This window comes from Setaria italica, chromosome IX, assembly GCF_000263155.2.
Source record: "Setaria italica strain Yugu1 chromosome IX, Setaria_italica_v2.0, whole genome shotgun sequence".
Taxonomy (NCBI): domain Eukaryota; kingdom Viridiplantae; phylum Streptophyta; class Magnoliopsida; order Poales; family Poaceae; genus Setaria; species Setaria italica.
The window spans coordinates 46,171,399-46,189,396 of record NC_028458.1 but is presented as its reverse complement, the minus strand read 5'-3'; the positions used below and the strand labels follow the sequence as shown (position 1 = coordinate 46,189,396).

The 17,998-nt window shown below is 40.0% G+C and overlaps 1 protein-coding gene across 1 annotated transcript; it reads left to right on the top strand.

The window, feature by feature from the left end:
• Window positions 1–61: 61 nt before the first annotated feature.
• On the top strand, window positions 62–15,952 carry LOC101783514 (protein ABERRANT POLLEN TRANSMISSION 1). The gene is given in 24 exon segments (XM_004984292.3): window positions 62–310; window positions 456–567; window positions 673–969; window positions 1,727–1,989; window positions 2,082–2,292; window positions 2,989–3,162; window positions 3,279–3,356; window positions 4,099–4,344; window positions 5,296–6,229; window positions 6,232–6,283; window positions 6,285–7,398; window positions 7,655–9,437; window positions 9,625–9,728; window positions 10,123–10,479; window positions 10,588–10,706; window positions 11,495–11,753; window positions 11,919–12,143; window positions 12,312–12,451; window positions 13,240–13,312; window positions 13,546–13,647; window positions 13,730–14,098; window positions 14,259–14,426; window positions 14,682–15,069; window positions 15,482–15,952. Coding segments are annotated over 24 exon segments (7,812 nt in total). The 5' UTR covers window positions 62–161; the 3' UTR covers window positions 15,577–15,952.
• Window positions 15,953–17,998: the final 2,046 nt, after the last annotated feature.

Here is a 17,998-nt window from a genome sequence, read left to right as displayed (position 1 = left end):
TTTCCGTTCCGCCCCGCCCCTCCCCGGGACTCCCCCCGACCCCCGACCAATGGTGGGTTCACGCAGGTGGTGCCGGGATTCCTCGCGATTTGGAAGGAAGGAAGGGGGAGGGTTTGGTGCGGCGATGAAGGAGCGCCGGTGACCAAGGAGGAGTAGCGACGATGATGCTTGGGCTGGTGCAGCTGCTGGTGGGGTTCGTCGTCGCCTGGGAGGCCGTCGAGCTCGTCCTCCGCCGCGGCCTCCTCCTCTCCGTCTTCAAGCTCGGCATCTTCGCCGCCCTCGCCGCCGCCGCAGGATGCGTCGCCGTCATGTACGTGCCCCCCCCCCCCCTCCTCCTCCCCGTTTCGTGTATCCCTCTCCGAACGAATTCGTTCGTCGCTCTACGCTGCTGTACGTTCGCGGAGTGGGATGAGCGCGATCGGCTAACGATTTCTGTGTTGCAAACCCAATTGCAGCCTCCTCGCCAGGGCGGTGGCCTGGGTGCTCCGACGCGCGGCCAAGCTCTCCATCGGGTGCCGCTCCTACGGCCTCAATTATCTGCGGGACATCACCATTTCATCCCCAAAGGTATCAAAGGGCTGCGGGCCTCTCTGCCTGCTCCCGTCCCTCCTCGTCTGTCCATGCCAATGCCAATCCTGACATATGATTGAATCGCGTTGCGTCGCATTTCAGGGCGCTGTTGAGTCTATCTGTATTGGTGAAATCAGACTTGGCCTGCGGAAACCGCTCACCCAGCTGGGATTTACCATACTAACTCATGGACCAATCCTGCAAATGCAAATCTCTGATTTGGACGTTGTGCTCAGGCAACCTGTGAAATCTTCAAACAAGAAGAAACCTAGCTCTCGCAAACCGTCCTCAACTTCATCCGCCAAAGCAAAAGGAAAATCCAAAGGACAAGCGAAATGGAGGCTAATAACAAGCGTGGCCAGTCTATTATCGTTATCCATAGTGGAGTTGAGGCTTAAGGTACTGCCTTCTATCGGATATCTTAACTCTGTCAACCATGGTTGCATATGCTGATGATTCTAGTTGGTTAGCTTGCGTGCTGTATTCTGGTAGTCTTAGTTGTATTTTAAGTCAGTAAAATGAGCTATGTAACTGCAACCATAGCCAGACGGCTCGTGTTGTAAATAACTCCTATTTCATTCTTAATGAAAAAGTACAAAGCTCTCCTCCGTACCATTGAAAAAGGAAAGATAATAATGAACTCCGGCATTTTTGTGCATGACATATTCCTCTCCCAGTCATTCTATAAACATTTTTTCTCTGTTATTATTAGCAGATGCTGGAAGCAAACAAGTTGAATTAGTCAGGCATATAATTTGTTTCTTAAGCAACATATTCTCATCAAAGGTTTTGTTGCCTGACAGATTTTTGTGCCCAGTTTTGTGCTAGCAGAAGATGTGTGCTCTGGTTCTGGTTCAGTCTTGGTACATTCTATATGATATAGCCATATCCAAATAGTTAAAGAATAGCCTTCACCCATTTTTAATGTGTTGTTAGGAGCTTAGCTACGCGGGTTAAATAATCTTTGGATTTATTCGACAACAAGTCTTCCATATGCATCAATTTACATGGATTTTACTATCCTCTTTCTTGCTTTTGTTTGCAATCTATGGCATATTTTTTAGAGCACAAGGATTATGTACGAGTCACAGTGGCTTTAACACATGTTCTCTGTCTTGTTTTTTTGTTGTTGATAACTTGGTCTTTAAAATTGCAGGCTCCAAAAGCTGCTGTTGGCATCAAGGACCTTAAGATTGATATATCCAAAACTGGAGGATTGGCTCCAGTTCTTAATGTTCAAATTAATATAATACCTATATTTATACAAGCATTGGAGCCAGACAGCATTGACAACAACACATCGGTTTTTAGTAAATTGGATTGGTGGGTTAGTGGACAATATTGTTCAGCCATGGACACTTCTGACTGTAGCTCATTCCTGTTTGAGGACATATCACTCTCATGTGACCTTCATCAGAGGTAATATCTTAATTGAATGTCTTGCAAACATCACAGATTAGTAAACAATGAAAGAATGAACAATAAGAACTATTCTTGACAATGCTGTTTAGGGATAAAGGAATTAGAGTGAAGAATTTGGATTTGATCCTTGGTCCAATTGTTGTGAATTTGGAAGAGAAATTACTCACCAAGAAGAAACAGTCTGCATCTACTGTTGCTGATCAAAAGGATGAACCTTCCGTGGATAATAAGTCATCTGCCAGATCTGAAGGGGGCAAACTTGCATCACTAAATAAGAAGATAAGTCTGTTACCTGAAAAGGTTGTATGAACTCCCTAGAATACACCTGATGTTTCTCTTTTTAGCTATCGACAAGCCTTTTGCCCATCTGCATGCATAATTCGTCTTCTTTTTTTTTCTCGAATACGCAGGAGAACTGCGTATCATTGTATTAAAAGTAGAGAGATGAGTCATACAGAGACCCAAACACACACGCACACACAGCTTGCGTATATCTTGAACAATAGTCGTCTTCATTCATTTTCTTCATGAATTATATGGACCTATGGTTTTGTTCTTTATGTTGATTTATAAGGTGGTTGCATTGCAGTGATATGGCTTAGCCAGAGTAAAACTATTCCTGATGTATGCACAGCCAGGGCAAGATGGGTATTTCTTTATATGTCGAACTGTTGAATAATCTTGTTTCACTAGTGGTGATATCTCATTAGAGACCAGAAGTTATCATTATTGAGTGCGTAATATTATAGGACCACAAAAATGTCAAAAAGAAAAAAAAGAGGTGAAATCGAATATCATACATAATCAACTCTAAAACTTTTTTTTGCCAGCAGATCTAACCCAGGGATTTAACTTCCCCTGGGGCACACTTCGAAACTTAATCAGAATACAGCATCTCTCACGGTCTAGATTTGCTATTTTAAATTGTTACTTTTAACTTTTAACATAAGTTGACTGTTGGATTACTATTCACTAAAATGTAGTTTTATTTGGAAGGTTAGCTTCAACATGTCCAAACTGGATCTGAAGTTTTTGCCAAAAGATCATGGCCTCTCAGTCAACAATGAAATTGGTAGCATATCTTTGAGATGTACAAGGTTACAACCACAACACGACTTCGGAGAGAACACAACACATCTTCGGTTGGAAACTGATGTAACAGAGATTCATGTATGTTTATATTTTTCTGTAGGAAATATAATTTCCTCAGTTTTGATCAGTTCAACATGATTGTTTACTATAGGATTGAGTCTGAACTTTTTAAAATTATTGTTTCTAAATTCCAGCTTCTAATGGATGGTGCCACCTCAGTATTAGAGGTTGCAAAAGTTTCAACAGTAGTTTCAGCTAACATTCCCACTCAGGTCAGTTTGATCTAAATCTTTATTAAATCAAACTTTCTTTTGATCATTTGGTTTCGTTGGAGAATTTTGTGGGCCTCCATCTACCTTCTTTTATTATCTTCAATTTTCTATGTTTTTGGAGAAAAATACTTCCCTTACACTCAGATAAGACTTCCTTTAAATACACAATTTTGGTTTGACTTGATCCAAATGGTAAAAAAAATTAGATCTAAAAACTGTTGATTCCACCAAGTGGATCATCCATTAGATGTAGCAATGGCCACTTTCTGTTGTTTGTTTTGCAGTGTTGCATAGTGATCTACAATCTAGAGTAAAGGAGTGTATCTGGATAGGGAAAATCTCTTCATGTACTCTGAAAAATGGCCGATGTATAGCTGGCAGAATTTTGTGTAATTCTATTTAGGACTTTGTTGAAAATGCAATTTTGTACATTGTTTGCCTTGCAACTGGGACATAAGCAAGAAGCATATATAATATTTGGCCAGTTAAATAATATTCATTGCAAGTAAGTTGATGAACTAATGCTTCATTTCTGGGCTGAATTTATGTGATAAAGAATTACCCCTTTTGTGTGAGAGCATGCTTCTGATTTTCTTCCTCTGTGCTTCCCATTTATGCTTATTTATCTGTAATGCCCTGTATAGTCTCCTTTTTTATATAGTGAACCATCCTTTGCACGTCTTTTATGGTTTATAATTTCTTTTGGAGCTAATTGAATGTGCTGATGCATTTCCCCCCTCAGCCAGCATTGCCAGTTCAAGCTGAAGTAGATGTCAAGATTAGTGGGTTCCAATGTAACCTCATTATAAGCAGAATTAAGCCACTGATTAGAATTAACTCAGATAAAAAGAAGCCCCTTGTTCTCCGTGAGAGTCCTCAACAAGAGAAGGCACCCAAAGAAAAATTGGCATTGGCTTTGGCATGTACACTGTCAGCTCCTGACTTTACTCTTGTACTTCACAGTCTTGATGATGTACCACTTTACCATGTAAGTACATTATGGATACTGTGCCGTATAGTTCTGTTCTAGTTGAACTTTTAGTTGGATACATTGCATTACTCATGTATCAGATTTTAATAGTGGCATGTTCTATTTATAACTCATCTTCATACTGCCAAAACAACCATGTTTAGCATCCACATGCTAACCACTGTAGAGAGATCGATTGCACTGGCTTGAAGGGGAAAATGGCACTCATGGAGAGAGTGCTTAGGTGAGGAAGGGAACTCAACTGTGAAAGAGATAGAAACTTGTTACTAGTTCATGTTTATTCTATTTTGTTTCGTACAATAGGCCTCCTTTTACAGAGGGTTCTCATTTGCATTATAGATAAGACAATCTAATGACTACCTTCCTAACATACAGATTAGTTTCCACCCTACGCCACATAACTTGATAATTTGGCCCTAGCAGCTGTGGCCATGAGATTATGACCGCGTCCTGATGATGTGGCCAACTCATTTAGTTTCAATATTACTTGAGTCACACAACAACAACAACAGTGAATGTTTCAAAGTGATTTTCGAATTGCTCTTCATTTACAATGTTTGAGCCCTATTTACATGAACAGGGCATTCAAATGACATGATAATAAATTTACAATTTATTTGGTGTTGGTAGATGATGATTTTCTTAAATCAGAAGTTGCAGATGCCAATAATGGGTACCTTTCCAAGTCTTTCACCCTAATCATGACTGCCCACTAAGCTCCTAAATGAGATTTTTGTTTATGCTTGGTAGTGCAGGAAGATTAGTACCAGCGGGTCTGTAGTTATTATGTTTAAATACAGTAGGGGCATTTCCTTCAAAGAAAAAAATATCATGTTTAGATGATTCGAGACTTTTCGGTGTGTCCAAATTATAATGACATCAAGAATTATTGCATTGCCATTCTTTAATCTAATGCCAATCTCACTCTGTAAGTATTGGACAATGCAGTGTCTTTTTCAATCAACTAGTGTTTCTGCAAGTAAGTTGGTAGACCAAGGAACTCAATTGCATGTCAAGCTTGGTGAATTGAAATTGCTTGTTGCTGGCAAACGCCTACAGTCGATGAATGAAAGTATCTCAGGCACCTTACTGCACATTAGCCACTCAACTCTTGATCTGGAACAAAAGGACCCAGGCAAAGATAATGGTGAAGACCATGCTAAATCCTCTATCTCTGTTAAGATATCTGAAATCAGAATGTACTTCTGTTTTTACTATCTTGAGTCACTTTGTGCCAATGCAATGTCCTACAAAGTGTTTCTGAAAAGCATTTTGCCTCCTAAGAAACGACCTGTCCACGAGAATGCTCCTCAAAAGTCTATCAAGAAAGCTAAAGGAGCACAGCTTCTCAAAATCAATGTTGCACAGTGCTTTATTATGTATGATGGTGATATGAGGCTGGAAGATATGGCTATAGCCGATCCAAAGCGTGTAAATTTTGGTTCTCAGGGTGGTCGTGTTGTAATCATCAATGAAGATAATGGTTCCCCAAGGATGGCCTACGTAAATTCTACTAGCCTTCCGGATCATAAGAATGTTCACTTCTCCACAACTCTGGAGATTTGTCAGTTTTGTGTGTCTTTGAATAAAGCAAAGAACTCCATGCAGGTTGAACTTGAGAGCTTCAGACTGACACATAAAGAGGACCAGCTTGACAATAAACCTGTAGAGGAGACCAAGCTGTTTGATGTGCGTAAAGCAAAGTTTGTCCAGCGTTCTGGTGGGCAGAATGATGTTGCAGCCTGCTCCCTCATCAATGTGACTGACATTGCAATCAGGTATGAGCCTGATCCCTGTCTGGAGCTGCTTGAAGTGGCCACACGACTTAAATCTGTTCTGCATAGGATAAAGCTCCAGAATTCTGTTACTGAGGTGAAAGATGATACATTAAGCATGGATATCCCAGCAAAAAAAGAAGACCATGGCCAGCAAGAAAAGGCACAAAGGAAGCGAGAATCAGTTATTGCCATCGATTTGGAATCGTTGAAAATTTCAGGTGAACTTGCTGATGGGGTTGAAGCAATGGTTCAAGTAGGATCCATATTTTCTGAGAATGCAAAGATAGGTGTTTTGGTCGAGGGACTAGCAGTCAGTTTTTGTGGTGCATGGATATTCAAAAGCAGTCGCATGCAGTTATCTCGTATCCCAGTTTCTGTTTCTGATAGCCATCCCGATAAGAAGTTACAATCTGCAGCTGTGTGCGATTGGGTTATTCAATGCCGTGATGCTAATATTTGCTTGCCATTTAGGTTGCAACTAAGAGCTATTGATGATGCTGTAGAAGACACATTGCGGGCCTTCAAACTTATTTCTGCAGCAAAAACATCTGTTTTATTTCCTGAGAAGAAATCTAGCACCAGCAGCAGCAGTAGCAGCAAAAAGAGCAAATCAAAATCAATGGCATTTCGGTATGTGCGGATCATTGTGCGTGACCTGATAGCAGAAATTGAGGAAGAGCCCATGCAAGGATGGCTTGATGAGCATATCAGTTTAATGAAGAATGTATTTTGTGAGTCCACAGTTAGGTTGAATCTACTTGATGAGCTCGCTTCAGGCAAAAGTAAGGATTCCCCCAAGGCAAAAGTGGATACTTCTACTTCTGAAAAAAACAATGATTGCCCTGAAGCTGATGCAGATGTACCTGGCGCACACTCAATTGAAAAACTCAGAGAAGAGATATACAGAAAGGCATTTCAGTCATATTACCAAGCATGTCAGAAATTGCCGATCTCAGAAGGGTCAGGTGCATGTTCAAGTGGCTTCCAGTCAGGATTCAAGATGAGTACTCGCAGAGCATCAGTAATGTCAGTATGTGCAAAAGATGTTGATGTGAGCCTATCAAAGATTGATGGGGGCGATGAAGGAATGATTAGTTTTATTAAATCTGTAGATCCAGTTTGTGCCAAAAATGATATCCCGTTTTCCCGTTTGTATGGTAGCAATTTTACTTTGAAAACTAGATCCTTATCTGTGTATTTGAGAGATTACGCATTTCCACTCTTCTCTGGAATCTCTGGTAAATGTGATGGACGCCTTGTGCTGGGTCAGCAGGTTAGTGTTCTTACTGTTCACTTAATTCAATGATGACATATTTTTAGAACGGTTAACTGTTTTCAGTTAGGAAATACCATTAGAATGGTTAACTAACCTTTTACCCCTAGAAAAGATACAGGCTTCATCTAAATGTCTGTTTGAGAACATCATTTGTATTTCCTACAAAATGATTTTATCTACAGCATTTTGTAGAATTCTTTATGGTAATCAAGAATCATTCTAAGTTGCACTGATTTTTTTCTCCTGGTGGCAGGCAACCTGTTTTCAGCCGCAGGTTCGACAGGATGTCTATGTTGGCAAATGGTGGAAAGTAAATCTGCTCCGCTCTGCAACTGGCTATACACCACCAATGAAAACGTATTGTGACATACCATTGCATTTTAAAAAAGGGGAAGTGTCATTTGGAGTTGGCTATGAGCCAGTTTTCGCTGATATAAGCTATGCTTTTACTTGTGCACTCCGAAGGGCAAATTTAGCTAAGAGGTGGTTCTTTGAGCGTCCTGAACCCCCTAGAAGAGAGCGCAGCTTACCCTGGTGGGATGATATGAGAAACTATATTCATGGCAAATTTAACTTGAGTTTTACTGAGACAGAATGGCATCTCCCAGCTTCGACAAACCCTTATGAAAAGATGGATCAAATGCTAATCACATCTGATTATATGGAAATATGTTATGTGGATGGTTATGTCAGTCTATCTTCGAAGTATCTAAAGGCGTACATAACTAGCTTAGAGAGTCTAGCAAAGAAGACAAGTTTAGAAATCCCACATCATCCAGCTATACCTTTCCTTGAAACCCCCTCCTTTTTCATGGATATTTCAATACAGTGGGGATGTGATTCAGGTAACCCTATGGATCATTTTATATTTGCTCTTCCTGCTGAAGGAAAACCGAGGGATAAAGTTTTTGATCCATTCCGCTCGACTTCTCTGTCACTGAAATGGAGTTTTTCACTTAAGCCTTCAACTACCGAACCCACAGAACATCAACGAAAGAGTGATGTGTATACAAATGATTCTCCGACTGTGAATGTGGGGGCTCATGATTTGGTCTGGCTAGCGAGGTGGTGGAACTTGCTTTTTCTTCCTCCCCACAAATTAAGATTGTTTTCTAGGTTTCCACGTTTTGGAGTTCCTAGATTTGTACGGTCTGGAAACCTCCCACTTGATAGAGTTATGACCGAACAGTGCATTCGTTTTGATGCCATTTTCTTGAAGATTAACAACATGCCTCTACAGCCAGATGATCCTGCTAAGGGTTTGACACTACACTTCACAAAGTTTAGGATTGAAATAGCTTTCAGCCGTGGGAAGCAGATATTTACATTCGATTGCAAGCGTGAACCTCTCGATCTTGTCTACCAGGGCATAGATCTACACCTGGTGAAAGTATTTCTTAACAGAATACCTGAACCATCAACTTCTAAGGATTCCAAGGTAGAAAATAAGAGTACAAAAGATAGAGATAGTCCTGTTGACAAGGGCAACAAGAAAACTAGTTCAACTGAGAAAAGCCGGGATGATGGATTTTTTCTGCATTCTGATTATTTCACAATACGAAAACAAAGTCCTAAGGCTGATGCTGCTAGATTATCAGCGTGGCAGGAAGATGGCAGGAAAAAATCTGAAATGCCATTAATCAAGTCCGAGTTTGATGGGGGTGATGAAAGTGACCATGATCAATCAGGTAGTGATGATGAGGGATTCAATGTCGTGGTGGCTGATAGTTGCCAGAGAGTCTTTGTCCATGGACTAAAAATTCTATGGAATTTAGAAAACCGAGCTGCTATCCTCTCCTGGGTTGGTGGTTTAACTCAAGCATTTCAGCCTCCAAAACCATCTCCTTCTCGGCAATACACCCAAAGAAAGATTCTCGAGAAGAAACAGTTAATCAAAGAAGCTGAGATGCCGAAGGATGGGGCTCTCAACTCTGTGTCAGCATCACAGCCTTCGGAACCTCAACAGATGAAGAGTTCAGAATCACCACCTTCCAATGAGTCCAGCAAGTCAGATCTGACATCAAGTAGTGAAACTGGTATGTTGAATAGCATTATCCATCTTTCCTAGTTGTTGGCATTGTTGCGATCAGCCAGGATTAAGATGGTATTTATTTATTACATGTATACACATTCTTGTTGTACTATTTAGTTTTCAGCAATGTGCTAAACACAAACAGAACAGCAAGTACAATCAAAATTTTCACTGTCTATTATCTGATGTAGCACTTAAGCCTTCGAATAATAGTGATGCTGAAGAGGAAGGTACAAGGAATTTCATGGTTAATATTGTGCAACCTCAGTTCAATTTGCATTCAGAAGAAGCGAATGTGAGTAAATTGTCTTTGCATTTCTTTGCTAAATTCTATTTTGAAATTATATTTGGCATCTTAACTATTGTTAGCTTGTTTATTCATTGTAGAAGCTTCTGCTTTTTTTTAATACACAAAGTACTATGATGTAACTAAATATTATTCATTTGAATGAACTTTTAAACTTCACAATTCTTGGATGACTCATAGTGGATTATAGAGATATCAAGATGGCAAGTGGAGCGCTATTTGACAGCTGATAAATTTAGCTTCAAGCTCACTTTTGTTATTTATTTGTTGGCAACATGATATTGAAATTAATGATCTTTTTCCTTTCATCTTCATTTATTTACATTGAAGTCTTAGGAGTGCTGCTGCAATTACTTACTAGATATCTACTCAATTACATCAGGGTAGGTTTCTGCTGGCTGCTGGTAGTGGGCGGGTCATGGTTCGTTCATTTCATTCAGTTGTGCAAGTTGGTCAAGAAATGTTTGAAAAAGCAATTGGTTCCAGCAATGTTGCCACTGGTGGGGCTGGGCCAGAAATGACCTGGTCACGTGTGGAGCTCTCTGTCATGTTGGAGCATGTTCAGGCTCATGTTGCGCCCACCGATGTTGATCCAGGTGCTGGTATTCAGTGGCTGCCAAAAATACACCGTAGATCATCTGAAGTTAAACGAACTGGTGCTTTACTTGAAAGGGTATTTATGCCATGTCAAATGTATCTCCGTTTCACACGGCACAAGGGAGGAACCCCTGAACTAAAGGTCTATTCTCTTGTCATGATTTCCTTTTTCTAAACACCTTTTGCTGAGCATATTTTTCAACAACTAGTGGATGTAGCTAGATTATCCATCAACTATTTTTCTATGCAGGTTAAGCCACTGAAAGAGCTTGCATTTAACTCACCAGATATAACTGCTGGTATGACATCCCGTCAATTTCAAGTTATGATGGATGTATTGACTAACCTTCTCTTTGCAAGAACTCCAAGGTACATCAGCTATCTCTTAGCTACTACCTCCGGTCATCAATACGTGACATTTTGAACAGGATTATAGAAATTAAGGAAGGGTGATGTTTACATGTTTTTTCCGATTAACTGCTTTTGCCCACTTACCTCTCCCTGAGAAATCGTTCACGCACTCCAGCCAATGATGTCACTGAGTCATTGCAGTCTCTAGTTTAATTAGGGACAGAACGGTAACAAATGCTTTATTTCATCCAAAGGGCATGTTTCCTTGCACTTTTCTAAACTGCACCGAACGACATAGATTATTGAGTGGAGACAGTAATATATTAGCATTTCAGCAATATAATTCAGAGCCAGTTTAGTGGCTCCTGTTTACTGGTCATAAAGAATGATAAACTATTTTTTTCTCCTTTCCAAAATGTGCACATTGCCAACGTTTTCCCAGTCCAAAACATATGTTGCTATAGCTTTCCTTTCACAGAACAAGATGGAAATTAATAAACTGTTCTTTACATGTTTGCACGTACCATTGATCTTGGAAAAATACAAGGCACAAGCAAGTAAGATTGCCGCATGCTTAGTATGCATCTATTTGCATGTTTAGGCGTTTAGCTATTAATAGGTCCATTTGGTGAAAAAATGTCTCCGTCTTGTTTAGGATATTTCATGGTTTGCCACTTCATTACCAAGCAATACAGCAAGACCAATTTTGCTTATTTCTAAAAAATCATTTCAGTTTATGTTGGCCAAACACATCTGTATCTTATTTATATTTGCTTTGTGCATAATCAAACTAATTGATTACTCAGAAAACCGAAGAGTAATCTAAGCTATCCCCTGGACAATGATGATGACGACATTGAAGAAGCATCTGATGCAGTTGTACCTGATGGAGTTGAGGAGGTAGAATTAGCAAAGATCGGTGTTGAAGTAAAAGAAAGAGCACGGAAGCTACTGCTTGATGATATCCGAGCCTTGTCTACCGGTGCTGAATCATCTCATGATCAGAGTCCGTCACCAAAGGCTGATGACTCTACATGGATTGTTACTGGTTCAAGGTTAATGCTGGTATGTTCAAAAGTACCATGCTTATATCTAGTTCACATTAGTACAAAAATTACTTCATACCTAAATTAATACTTGCTGCCCTAGTTCAAATGATCATTCAGTTATGGATATTTCCTTATTATGTCATTTAGAGCTAACCATAATGGCTAACATAACCTTTGCCAGGTCAAACAACTGAAGAAAGGGCTTGTCAATGTCCGGAATGGTAGGAAAGAGGCATATTCTACGCTAAGAACTGCTATGCAGAAAGCTGCACAGTTGAGGTTGATGGAAAAGGAAAAGAACAAAAGCCCTTCATGTGCCATGAGAATTTCAACGAGGATAAACAAGGTTGTCTGGAGCATGTTAGCAGATGGAAAATCATTTGCTGAAGCTGAGATAAATGATATGGTAAATTTGATTTCTTTCCAGCCAAATATATTCTTGTCTGTCATTTTTGATAGGACCAGGAGTACTACTGTTAAGATTGTGCTTGAGAATGATGATCATTAGTTCCTGTAGAAAACTAACTCTCCATCTGAGCTTAGATCTTGCACTGATTTTCCGATTGATATATAGATTTTTGATTTCGACCGAGACTACAAAGATATTGGCATTGCGCAGTTGACAACCAAGTTGTTTGTCCTCAAAAATGGACTTGCTAATGCAAAATCAGATACTGTTCTGGCACCGTGGAACCCACCTTCTGAATGGGGCAAGTAAGCATCTATCCTCTTGTATGGTGTACATGACTCTTTTTTGGATCTCATGTTGTAGCTCTGTACAGTCTTTTCTATTTCTTTTTGCGTGATAATATTTTTAAGGATTTTCAACATATATAGTAAGATAACATGGGATTTACAACAATGATGTTCGTCGACAAGCCTATAGAGTGGGTGCAATCTTTTATAGTTTCGGCAATGTATTTTTCTCGATATGACTCTAGATGTTTCACTTTTTCCCCTCGAACACTCAAGAGATGTTTTCACTTCTTAAGACGTTCAAATTTTATTCATCTGTAGCTGACATGCAGGGTTGTATTTCAAATGACAGTACTGGTGTAAAGTACAGGAATGCTCCATTAAAACGAAAAGCTACTCCTGCAGTACTGTTTAACAAAACACACTAACAATAAACCACTATGGGCTTGTTTGGAAGAGGGGATTGCTCTAGTTGGGAACTTTCCTAAGGATTTGGATATATTCCCTCCTTTCCAAACAAAGCCCCAAGTAGATCGCTACATTTTTCGTTCTTTTTCTCAAACGTACAGGAGGAGGAGCTGCCTCTGCATTTCATTGCATTAAGGAGAAATAGTGTTAATGGGTTACATCTGTTTATGCAGCTCTTAGATTACATGTGTGCCTTTTTTGGATTTGAACTACCAACACCGAACAACTTTCTTTCTATTTGTGTGTTACTCCTTTATGTGTTCATTGGACCTGCGTTTTAGTTTACTATGTCAATCCTCTCCCTGGCTATCATGCTTCCTGACTCATTTTAAATGCAGGAATGCGATGCTTCGGGTTAATGCCCGGCAGGGTGCTCCAACTGGTGGAAATTCAGTTATTGAGAGTTTCCTAGTAAGTTCAGTTGGGTTTTTTTTATTGAACTTCTAATATTTTAGTTTAGAATCATATTTTCCTGCATTTGCTAGTTTTTTTTAACCACAGTTTTCAAGTATATTAAAGAAATATAGATTGTGATATGGAGATATGTATTAGTATGATGTAACTGTGTACTGACTCATTTTTTTCCGGGTACAGTTATATGGATGTCAATAATAGTGCCTCCTTTTTTACCCTTGTAATTGCAGGTAGACATCTATCCACTGAAAATTTATTTGACTGAAGCAATGTACAGAATGATGTGGGGATATTTCTTCCCTGGAGACGAACAGCAACCGCAAAAGCGACAGGTTAGATCATTTCATGCTCTTTGATGTTCTCAATGTTATTGTGCTTTCCTCTTTTATCCTTATCTTTCTTTTCCTTGTACAGGAGCTTTTCAAGGTCTCCACTACAGCAGGAACAAGACGAAAGAAAAGTACTTCTGTTGCGGAGACAAACAGTCCCAATAACCAGTCATCAAAAGAAACCACATTTACACAGAAGCCTGAACTTCGAAGGACATCTTCATTTGACAGATCATGGGAGGAAACAGTTGCTGAGTCTGTAGCTAATGAACTTGTTTCACAAATCCAGGTTCAGTCAAATGCGCAATCTGAATCTCAAGACGCTGCTAAGGATTCAAAGTTATTACGTCCTGTTCGCTCTACTCGTGAGGATAAGAAAATTGTGGAGCCTAATGAGGTGAAGCAAACCAGACCTCAAAAACTGATGGACTTCCGCAATATAAAGATAAGCCAGGTTGGCATCAACTTCTCTGAATGCTGTTTTATTTGTATGAACATCTGGTATTTTAGTACGCACCATGATAAAACAATAGACAGTTTTCTTTAATATTCCTTTTAATTGAATATGCTCTCTAGTTTGCACGATGATGACAGTTTAAGTCTTGGTATGCTAGGTTGAATTGCTTCTCACATATGAAGGCTTGCCGTTTGCTGTTAGTGATGTAAGGCTACTTATGGATACCTTCCATCGTGAAGATTTTACTGGAACATGGGCAAGATTGTTTTCCCGAGTAAAGAAACATATTGTATGGGGAGTATTGAAGTCCGTTACTGGCATGCAGGCAAGTATTTTTTTATTTGCTTGTAACTTTTGAAGTCAGAAAGGCACTTTGAATTCCAAATGATTCAGCCATCAAAATAGAACATATCGTAAAGCCACATGTGAATGTGTGTCTATAATTCAATGCCATAATGTTGTTGTTATTTAGATAACTTTTCAGAAGGAGTTCCTATATGGAAATAATCAGCTAGTGAGAAATATTTTTTTTACATTTTTCAGCTAATTTGACTAGAGATCACTTATTCCTCTTCTACAGGGCAAAAAGTTTAAAGCTAAATCTACTAGCCAAAAGGAGCCATCTGCTGCCTTAATCAGTGCCAGTGATTTTAATTTAAGTGACAGTGACGGTGATGATGCTGGCAATTCTGATCAACTTCCGGCATTTCTAAAAAAGCCTAGTGATGGAGCTGGTGATGGATTTGCAACGTCTGTTAAGGGTTTGTTTAATTCCCAAAAGAAGAAAGCGAAGGCATTTGTCCTGAAGACGATGAAAGGAGAGGCTGAGCATGATTTCCACGGTGAACGGAGTGAGAATGAAATTGAGTTCTCTCCATTTGCCCGGCAGTTGACGATAACCAAAACAAAGAAGCTTATACGGCGGCACACAAAGAAGTTGAACAAGTCCAAGGTTCACAAAAATGCAGGTGAGCTATTAAGTATTGATTGGCTGACTCAATATGTCCACAGTATATGCAATGCACCAAAGACAGGACTTATGGTTAGTTTCTGATATCTGAAATGAAAAGGCTTCCATGTTCCTCACCCTTGTTTTGGTGGGCAAAGAATCTTTCATTGATCGTTCTGTTTTGGCACGTGTCTAAAAATCTGTGCATCTGGCTTACATAGTAATTGCATTTGTTAGTATATGTTGTTAACAAAATTTCACATCTGCGCTACAAGCAAGCACTTAAATGAATAGATTCTCAACACATAACTGAACGAACTGGAGTATCTCCGGTGCAATCGTCAACTGATTTTTGTAGAGCGGAACAGATCTGTTTTCAGTGTAGTAGTAACTCCCAGTTCTGACTTGCCTGTTGATTTCTTCTTCTTCAGCTGCTGAGCAAGAAGTCCTGCCGCCACGTGCTCCTGCTGGATACAACACAGACTCCTCTGACTCATCATCAGCGGAGACAAGCCCAAAAGATTAGCCAGTGACGGCGGCAAAAAGGTTGGGATGGCGCCGCGCCGATGGCGCTTGGAAGTCCTGAGTTGAAACGCCTCCAGCTTACTGAGCCCTGAAGCATCGGTACGATCTTCGTGACGGTTTTGTAGTCTTCCGGATAGATGTAGATAGTGTTATTTCAGCATTTCCTCCCCTCATCAGATGGGCTTTGAAAGAAGCTGTAGTAGTGTCATGAGTTGAGGGTGGGGTCATAACTTTTTTTTTCCCTCGGCCTTAGTATCCGGCAAGAACATCCGCTGCGATACATCAAATCTTATCTTTACGTGTATCTAAGGCCTGTTTGTACGAGATTATAATCCACATAGATTATATAAGCTAGACTATAGGTCATTGGTACTATAGTTGTGGGTACTATAGTTGTGGGTGATCCGCCCAAATTAACCTGGCTAAAGTGTACTTAAATCATCTAACACGCGAATATACACTTTAATCAAGTTAACTCGGCAGTCCGTCAGGTTTCACTCGATAAAATACTTAACTCGGATCAATCACAAAGCAAGCTCACAGGAAAGTGAGTGTTATCCCTATAAATTACAACAATCCATCCAGATTAATATAGTACGATAGTTTATTACATCAGAGTTTTGAAATCCAAACAAGTTTGCAGCGTGTTCAACAATGGAAGATTTAAAATCTTGCAGAAGCTAAATGTCGGTACGAAATATCACGACAAAGCCGACCATGATATCAATAACCCATATGCTCACCGTCCGAGGAGGGATTCCACTCAACCGACCAGCTCGGAGGGAGTTGAGTAGGCCAAGTAAGACTAGCAGACACTTCATTGAAATCAGTAACACCTGAAAAGTGAGCCATAAGCAAAGCTGAGCAACTAACCCTCAGCAAGACTTACCTGTCGAGTGGTAACTACTCCACCGGCTTCCAAACATGCAACGTTTTTTTGGCTAAGGGGTTTGTTTTGCCAAAAACATCTAAGTAGATTCTTACTTTCAAATTTTAGCAGCAGATTCTAATAGATTATTTATTCTAGGTAAGCAACATGTTCTAAGCAAGCAAGTTGAGCAAACATTTTATTCCAAGCATCATCATCATTAAATAATCATTCTTTGTTCCACTTATTGCTCAGCGTGGAATATTGATCAAGTAGTCCCAAACTGTAAGAGGCAGACGACTCGAATCGAGTTTTTAAACCTCGCAAGGTGAACCTAACCCCACGACATCCGCGTAGCACAACGGGTTTGCTTCACCATCCCTATCAATTCCAAGCACGTGGCCAGGGCCCACTTCCCTTGGATATAATGCCCCACGGTCCCGGAACATCGTCATACCGTGACTGCACTTGTACCCACATGGTGCACCAGGGGAAACTCCGTTCTAGAGAGAGCGGGGAGTATGTCCACGTTCCGATTCAATCAGGTACTAGGCTTCCCTATCCCATACTAGGTATGAGATTAGTACTTTCAAACACTTGACCATGAACGCTAACACATCTCGACCTTAGCACATTTATCTACGGGGCAATCCACCAATCTATAACATATATCCCAGCCCCGTCCATCATCTTTATGGTTACAGAAAGAGTAGGCAAACAACTCCTATAACTCGCGAGTGATAGAAAATCACTTGACTTTTACCGAATCATATTTAGCATTGCATCTACTCGTCCTAACATACTAGTATTCAGCACATAGGTACCTAGGGTTATGCAACTAGGGTTTCAAGCAACGTCTATAAACCTAAATGCACAAATATAAACAACATAAGTAGTGCATGAATTTGGAAAACTGGGTTATGCTCCAGGATTTGCGTTCGATCTCAGAGAGAGTTAGTGAGTCTCCAGGAGCTTGGTCTTGCGCGGGTTCGGCCTCCAAGTGATGTAGTTCCACCAGGGGCTCTTTTTCCTGAGTGACGTGAAGCTCGTATGTCCCGTCTACGAGGTTCGCTTCTACACGAGATGCATATGCAATGTATAAGTTTCATGAGTTTGCAAGCAAGATGCATTTCAAGTTAAACAAACGCATTAAGTGCAAGGACCACAACACTTAGATAAGCCTTAACTTTATATGCTAGATGAGTAATTTCATATTTTAATCCTCGGGTGTATTTGATGGTGATTATGTACACATATAGGATTTTAACAACTTTGACTTCACAAAAGAGGGGTGGGGTCACTTTAGGGTTGCTTAACATGTAGTTGGAAAGTTATCCTGTTTGTGAATGTTTTCCTGTACCTCTTCCAAAATTACCATTTTACCCTTATCATTACTTACTTTGTCTTATCTATTTATTCTTAGCTTTAACTTCCATAATTCATTTCAGTGGTATATGATTAGTTATGGGGTTGACAATTTTACAATGACTTCTTCATACCATCACTAGGCTTCTGTAAAAATTTGGGGTTCATTGGATTACTACAGAAATCATTA